The 8858-nt window shown below is 36.6% G+C and overlaps 1 protein-coding gene across 1 annotated transcript; it reads left to right on the top strand.

Moving 5' to 3' along the window:
• The first annotated feature begins 1881 nt into the window (after positions 1-1881).
• LOC117984940 (alpha-tocopherol transfer protein-like) lies at positions 1882-6324 on the top strand. Its single transcript, XM_034971618.2, has 6 exons — positions 1882-2320; positions 3011-3161; positions 3548-3662; positions 4545-4679; positions 5355-5568; positions 6084-6324. The coding sequence occupies exons 1-6, from the start codon at positions 2158-2160 to the stop codon at positions 6239-6241; spliced, it is 936 nt and encodes a 311-aa protein (XP_034827509.1). The 5' UTR covers positions 1882-2157; the 3' UTR covers positions 6242-6324.
• Positions 6325-8858: the final 2534 nt, after the last annotated feature.

Below are 8858 nucleotides of genomic sequence, written 5' to 3'. Positions count from 1 at the left end.
GTTAGTGACGTGAAAATCTACATCTGGGTTACTAGCTTTAAATAATAAAAATCTGTATAAGTCATTTTGGAAAACCCGGTAAGAGTGGTAAAATAGGGAGGGGAAATTTGTATAAGAATAAGGGAAAGTTTTAATTATAGTTATTTTAACATAAAATTTGAAACAAGTTTTAATTACTATGACTTGAAATTTAGATGGTAGGTTCTTTCTAAGGGGTAGGTATCTACGCAACGGCTTTCAGAAAACTCTCCCCTAATAGGGGGGAAATGGGGGGGGGGGGTGCAAGGTTATATGAAAGTCCTATGTTTTTGAAGTTACAGGGCGTGAAAATCGAGATTAAGGTTATTAGCTTTATATAATAAAAATCTGTATATTCTAATCTGTACACTGTATATACTTTGAGCTGTGCGTTGATAGATCAGTCAGTCAGTCACCTTTTCCTTTTATAAACTTAGATATACCCTGCGTACTATCAAAATAAAAGCGAAATCTTTAATTTTGAATAAAGCGTTATGTTACGCTTTTGTTAGAATAAACTGCTTTTATAAAATTATGATAATAATTTATGATGTAATAATGCTAATGTTATTAGCACTTACTGCGCAAAATCCAGCATCAGCGTGCTATTTTGTAAGGTGCTAATCGAAATATACTTCCTAATACTAGTTTATGTTTCAGCTACTCTCGTATACCCCTAAGAATAATTAGACAATAAAAGTTCCCACTAAACTATTTCTCTTAAAAGATGTATAAAAGTGAAATGTATTTAATTACCATATACCTAATAGGTATAATCGTTGTATCTTATATCGGTCAACTTTGATAGAACCATTTCGGACCCACTGTCCTAGTGATGTAACGAATATTCGCATTCGCATATTTTTGCATAATCGCATTTACATTCGCATTCCGCGAAATCACTGCGAATATTTCTCGAATATAAAAAAATATATTTTGATATAATAGTTGGTTACTAAAACAAAATCCATTAATTTCTTATGATAAGAAGTAAATTAACCTCGTTATTACATTATCAGTCTGCTCTTTATCATACGGGACTGCCGCCAAGGTCACCAATGATGCCAAATTTAAACAAAAACTGAATATACGCATTCGCGAATGTTGGCAGAATAGGTATATTCGCACTCGAGTATTATAATATTTGTTGTACCTATAATATCATGAAGTACCTCTACCTCCTGACAGCAGTACCTACTCTACTTAAATTACGTCATACATAATCACTAGTCTACGAGTGCATAAAGGTATTTAATTAGGTAACACTATAGGTATTAACTTAAACTATACATGAACTTATGTCTAATAATAGTGTCTTCAGGATCTCGTCATGTCTGATTTGATAACGTAGAGAAACTCCAAGCATAGCTTTCTCTATCATCCGCTAAGTGCCTCTGAGCTTTTATGAAGCCTATAATTGTCTCGGATCCACTGTCATTCAAGTCATTACTGGCAAGGTGTGAATAATTTACGTTTCCCAAAATTACTAGGAAGTAAGGAACACAAACAGACTGCACTTATGACGAAACCTATTTCAGTCTGTCTTCATTTTGTTGATTCATTTTGTTAGAACGTTCAATGACTGAAGGTTAATTTTTAAAATTTGAAACGATCAGATCATTTGGTACGTAAAGTTGGTCAGTTAACGTTAATGCTGTTTTGTGGAAGCAAACACGAAAAATAGAAAGTAAGTCATTTTTGCTATCCGGGAACTAAACACTGTTTTTGATTTCTTTTAAAATTGTCAACAGTTTAATTTAACAACTAATTAAAAAGATGTGTATAATATTACTATAATATTATGTATTTAAAATCAGGGAAGTTGTCTATATTGGTGTGTCTTAACAAAATATATCTAACTACTGTTAAAAAGAACAAATTTAGAAAATATCTGGAATGTTTTTTTCTTGTCTGTTAACTTTTTTCCTTCTTCTTCGACATAGCGTTTTCTCAACTAGGTGGGGTCTACTTTCTATTCTTCGGTCTTTTATGTCTCTTTATTTGGGCTTAATCTTCGAAATAGCTGAACAAATTTTGACAGAACTTGCACAGGCGAGTAGAGAATATTACAGTAGGTAATTAATTCGAATTTTGAAAATAAAGCTTATTTACATTCTGTTATTTTTATACAGCCCAGTAATGGACAAAATACCATCTGATACGATACTAGAGTTCAATTCTGATACGCTTCATTGTCTGAGGCAACAGTATGATTTAGACAAGCCTGGAAGAATAGAGGAAGCAATAAGCCTCTTGGAGGATTGGTTGAAGAAACAGGGGCATTTCAAGAGAAAGGAATTTCGTGAGTTTATTAATTTATGTATTCACTTAGTTTAGGTACATGTTTTAAAATATGACAAGGCATGATAATCCCTGAACAACAAAACAAATTAAGTAAAGCGATCAAGCTTGCTCGTTTCTTTAAGATTTCAAACAGAAGTTTACAATTTTATATAGAAATAGAATATAGAATAGATAATATAAGAAATAGAAATAGAAATAGAAGGTTATAAAATATCATCCCGATTTTTAGGGCTCCGTACCTCAAAAGGCAAAAAGAACCCTTATATAGGATCACTTCGTTGTCTGTCTGTCTGTTAAGAAACCGTACTTTCTTACTACTTTCCGTTGACCTAGAATCATGAAATTTGGCTGGTAGGTAGGTCTTATAGCAGATATTAAGGGAAAAATCCGAAAACTGTGAATTTGTGGTTACATCACAAAAAAATTAAAATGACGTGTTCATGAACAAATAATTAGTATTTTCAACTTTAAAAGTAAGATTACTATACCAAGTGGGGTAACATAATATGAAAGAGAAACCTGTACATTCTAAAACAGTTTATTTATTTATACCGTACGGAACCTTCGGTGCGCGAACCTGAATCACATTTGGCCGGTTGTTTTCATGTTTTCTATTAGTTAAATTAAAACGTGGTAGTCATAATTTATTTTATTTGTTTCTTCTAATAAATTGTTTTATTTTAAAAAGCGAGAGGTTACTTGGAAAGGACGATCATCTTCCGTAAAGGCTCCGTAGAGAGAGCAAAAAGCAAGTTGGATAATCTCTGTACATTTAGAACACTTTTTCCCGAAATCTTTGAAGTATTTGATTTGAAAAATTCTCCCTTGCTAGATGAAATGTAAGTACAGTAGGTACCTAATATTTCATGTTTTATTGATTTTATCCCTAAATATACATCTATATAATATATTAAAGGAAAAGCTGACTGATCTATCAACGCACAGTTCAAACCACATAACGGATCGGGCTGGGCATGCAGCTATTATGACGTAGACATCCGCTAAGAAAGATTTTTGAAAATTCAATCGCCAAAGGGGTAAAATAGGGTTTGAAATTTGAAAAATCTAATTTTCGAAGGCGCGGGCAAAGCTAATGATATAAGTAAGTAGATCAAACTAGCCCAAAAATAACTACCGCATGAACTTTCTTCTAGTTTTCTTTCTCCGTCGTTCTTTTTCTACGTAGGTTCTTTATTTTCTTATACTTATTGTGTGTTATTTTTAGAAACGCAGGTTTCCTGCCCAAACTCACAAGCAATCATTACAGAGTGTTCGCGCTCAAAAATGCAGCCAAACGTTATGACAATCGAGTTTTTGATTTGTACCGATATTTTATCATGGTAAGATGTTGGCCTAAGATTTCTAACTACAGCGCTACTCGCAGTATTAGAGCGGTTAGGTACGCACTCATCCGATCCAAATCCGTTAAAATACGGATATAAAGCCCCAGTACAAAGCCAAATTCAGAGCCTCAATAGCTTAACTGGTAAAGGAGTGGACTGAAAACCGAAAGGTCGACGGTCAAACCCCGCCCGTTGCACTATTGTCGTATCTACTCCTAGCACAAGCTTGACGCTTAGTTGGAGAGGAAAGGGGAATATTAGTCATTTAACATGGCTAATATTCATGGCTATATATATAAAAAAAAAACTCGGACCGGTTTCGGATATTGCTGACGCACTCTGAATCTTAGGGAATGCGAGAGCATTCGTACAAGCAGTACTACGGCTACTTTGCCCGAATATTTCTTCCGAATGGAGACTCACGGATGACGGAGAGAAATCGGATGACGTAAGTCGGCATACTAGCGCATAAACTACCATAAAAATAGTTCTATGACCAATCCTAAAATAAAAGGGGTTTTTGATGATGAAAGATTAATTTGACCAAATACGTAACTGTTTACTAATTTGTTTCTTTCCAAGCTATAATGGAATTTTCGGTTTAAATAAACAAAAATAATTTTAAATAAAAAAAATCTTAAATAATTTGAGAAAATATGGATATAAAAATAAATACGACATATGTCACAAGCTACCATACAAAACAAAAAGCAACGTATTTTCACGGATTCGGATCGGATGAGTGCGTACCTAACCACCGTAAAGCTGCGGACTTAGACGGATTTTTCTTCCTGTTTGTCAGAGTTCTAATTTTCTTAATTTTTAACACGCTTTTGCTTTCTTGTCAGTTTGTTTGTTGCATATTTACTTATTTTTCAGCTATGTGAATACATTCAAGCTCACGACTACTGCGATGGGGTAGTTCTACTTTTGGACTATTCCGAAGCAAATATAGTTGAAACTATGAAGGCATTCAATATAGTAGACGTTCGAGATATTCTTCGGGTTTTTAAGGTATCACATTTTCACTAATGATTATACTGGTATATTTTTGTAATAAACTGATCCGAGATAGCCAAGGTTATAGTGACCATACACCACGTTACATTGAGGTGTGTATGTGGCGGCACTGCTTTTCTAGGAAACCCTAGAATAAAAATTTCAGCATTATCATCATAATTATTATCAACCGATAGACGTCCACTGCTGTACAATGTCCATAGGTCTCTGATAAGGACTTCCATACACCACGGTCTTGCGTCGCCTGAATTTCCCAACCTCTATTGGTTTTTTGAATTATGTGCACATTGCCACTTCAGCTTCGCAACCCGTTGAGCTAAGTCACTCACTCTAGTTCTCCAACGAATCTCCTTATTTCTGATTGGATCACGTAAAAAAGTATAGCCCTCTCCATCGCACGCTGAGTGACCCTTAGCTTTCTTATGAAACACGTATTTAGCGACTATGTCTCGGATCCATAATAAATGTCTTCATTGGCAATACGCACTGTTCAAAGACTAATATTAAAGGTCAGAATTTTGGAATAAAAAGTATAGTAACTTCCCGAACGCTGTCCGATTCGGCGGCTCAGGGGGCTCGTCATGGCCCCCGCCATGACGAGTGACCTCTTTGTCGAAATTGGACCTACCTAGTTGCATTGTAATTTGTTTAAGTGTTTATAATTTTTAGGAAGGATTTGGTATGAGAATCAAAGGAATTCACTTTTTAACCGGATCAAAAGCGATCGATATGCTCGTGTCGTTATTTAAACAAGTACTGAGTGAAAAGGTTGGCAGTCGTATTAAAGCACACACGACCATTGATACAGTATACGAGTATATACCCAAAGACATCCTGCCTGTAGAATATGGCGGAAAAGAAAAACCATTGATTGAAATCCATAGTAAGTAAAAATCTTGTTATAACAGGCTTATTATAACATACGATTGGTTACCTATGCATTCGCGCTCATTCGACTGAGTTGTAACATTTGTAGCAATTGAGTTATAGGGGCTTGCGGGGAGGTTTGTGACATAGTAGGTAGGTACCTACTTGCTAGGTAGTAGATATCATCAACGTAAAATAGGTAGCGCGCGAGTATTATTATACAATCTCTAAACTAAAATGACAGGTCTAAATGTAATGCTAACGCTTTCGTAATGTTCTCTGCAGAAAAGGATAGCACTAGATTTTTAGAATCCAAATTTTGAGGTAGATTTTTAATTTCTACCTATAGTCCACGACAAGTCGGCTTGGCAATCGGGGTATGAGGCGGGGGGACTGGACGCCCCACACACCCTCATGTCTCCCGCGCTATCCCGCGCTGGGTTAGCGCGAGGGTTGTTTGGCGTCCCCACCCCCATTGCTATTTCGACCTGTCGCGTATTACCTATTTAACTTTTAAAATTATTTTATCAGGAAAATACCAGGAAGTCATGTCATCTAAGGAGTTTACCAATTATTTGACAGAGATGTCCATTGCGTGTACCGATGAGAAGTTAAGAACAACATTAAATGAAGATAATAATAAACTGATGGGAGCATCAGGAACGTTTAGATCGTTGCAAGTCGATTAATAGTCACTAATTTCGTTGATATTATAAAATATAATATAATAATCCTGTTCCTGTTGATTGCTAAGGCCTGTATTTTTAATTTAAAGCACACTATGTTACAGATTACTTTGTTGTGTGTGACTTTATAAAAATGTATTAAATATGTATGAAATTAAATAAATTGATAAAATTACTGTTTTCCTATCCAATCCAATCCATCAGCCTATTTGCTGGACATATGCCTTTCTAAGAGCGCGCCACCAAACACGGACCGCCGCCTTCCTCAACCATCTGCTCTCCACCACCTCCTGCAGGTCATCTGTCCAGCGGGCTGGAGGTCGTTCTACACTGCGCTTACCGGTACGCGGTCTCCACTCTAGAACACGTCTGCCCCATCGGCCGTCAGTTCTACGACAGACATGACCTGCCCATTGCCACTTCAGCTTGCTAATCCTTTGAGCTATGGTCACTTTTATTCTTCTGCGAATTACCCCTTTCCGGATTTTATCCCTGAGAGTGATACCCAACATAGGTTGCTGTGATACCAAATACTATTTTGCTATCGAAAAATAAAATAGTTAAATGTGCTTGCCGAACCGGCAGTGCTAGAGTCACAGACGTAGTAAAAGAAACACGACAATTTAGGGCTATATTAGACGCGATGCTTTTAGCATCAGCTATCGGTGATATTGCGACTCTATGCTATATCGCGCTTTGACGACATTCTGTGTTCGATTGCTGTATTGAAATCGCACGTTTAACGCCGGCTCCACACGCTAGCCCAACACTTTTGCCCAACGTGTATATCGGGAAATTAGCTTTGACAATGCTAGTTTTCGGATCCACACGTTGGGCGAACAGTGTTGGTTCCAGCGTTGCGGCCAACGTGTGGAGTTGGCGAGCGTTTGTTTCGATGCTGCATCACGTTTTGACGACATTCAATCGACAAGATTGCTGCGACTGGAGATTGTACATGTGTGGTGTGGAAAATTCGTGGTACCGAGCTTTCGAAAAGCAACTAAATCGTCGATCGCTGATGCTAAAAGCATCGTGTCTGCTATGGTCTTTATAGTTGTACTATATAAAATAAATAAATGATTTTGATTTTGGAATACAGTATTTCTCATCATCAGCCGACACAGCTGGCCAAGAGTGCATTACTTTACACACCTTTGAGAACATTCTGGAGAACTCTCAGGCATGCAGGTTTCCTCACGATGTTTTACTTAAGCCCACTGATATTTTATTGCTTAACTGTGAAAAGTTAAAGGTATCGAACCCGCGACCTCTCGAGTAGGAGCCGGACGTCTTAACCTATCCACGGTTTATACAGTATGTTTATGATCCCAATGAAAAATACGCTTTGAAAACTGTCATCGCATCGCCTATAACCCTAACTACCAACAGCTAAGACATTATTACAAGCAGTATAGTTTCTTATCACGTACATTTTTGTCCTTTATCTCCCTAACCATCGCTACCATCTTCTCGGCACTTTATGGGCTCTCAAGGCATTATAACAGACATCGTAACATTAAACACGATATATTGCTATGGAAAATAAGGGATATGGTGTTGCATAGAATAAAATATTTTGTATGACGTGGGAATAAATCTTCTTTGTGGATATGAAAGTACATCACAACCCTTATTTATCCATATTAATATTATAAATGCGAAAGTGTGTCTGTCTGTCTGCTAGCGTTTCTACCGATTCAGGTTCAACCGATTTTGACGAAATATGGTAGGTACAGAGATAACTTTCATCCCATGAAAGGACATAGGCAACTTTTTATTTCGGGATTTTTAAAAACCGAAATCCTCGCGTATGAAGTTGCGGGCATTAGTTATCTATCGAACTTTATCACTCGCAGCACCTTAGTCGAATCGTGACCACGACCCGTGGTTGAAATATCGACAAATAAAAACAAAAATTAATCGTGGTATGTACCCGTTATATACATTAAAATATTATGTCGTTAAACTACGAAATAAGCTTAAAATCATTAGGTATCTAGTTAGAAATTATTGTATCTTTAGAGAGTGATATGACGTGATGTTTGCATAGAACTTCTACATTATTTTTCTGTATTCTAGTAAAATGGAAGATAAGTACTTTGTTCATCACCTTTTACAAAGGTAAGGATAATGATAGTATAAAACAACATTTGGCTAACTCTTGTGCTAAAATAAATGTCAGTTAAAACAACTATAAAAATGTTTGCGAAACAAGGGGAGTATTTTATTACAAAGTTAAATTAACCGCCACCGACATCATCGTACTTTTTAACTGAGTTTACATTTTTAACAGAAATAACCGACCATTGTGGTTTATTTTCTTGAATGAATATAAACGTTATTATTACGGCACCAAGGTAGACCAATGGTGGGCTGATTCTCTAACTCTGTGATCATCACTGTATGAAAGCCATCAAGTTTTATTTGACTTTTATTTTGCTTTAATCCATTGAAGGCTTGCTACGAAATATTAAGTATCACTTTCATATAGCTCGTTGAAGGAGTAATGTACAGTACGCGAGAGGTGGCAACCGGGGTGTGGGGGGGGGGGGGGGGGGGCGCTCAGCACACACAGCACAGGCTCAACCAAAGCCAAATGAGTTTGATGGCTTTCATTTAG

The sequence above is a fragment of the Maniola hyperantus genome, chromosome 9 (genome assembly GCF_902806685.2).
Source record: "Maniola hyperantus chromosome 9, iAphHyp1.2, whole genome shotgun sequence".
NCBI classification, from domain to species: domain Eukaryota; kingdom Metazoa; phylum Arthropoda; class Insecta; order Lepidoptera; family Nymphalidae; genus Maniola; species Maniola hyperantus.
The sequence above is the reverse complement of the archived record's forward strand: the minus strand, read 5'-3'. Positions and strand labels throughout refer to the sequence as shown.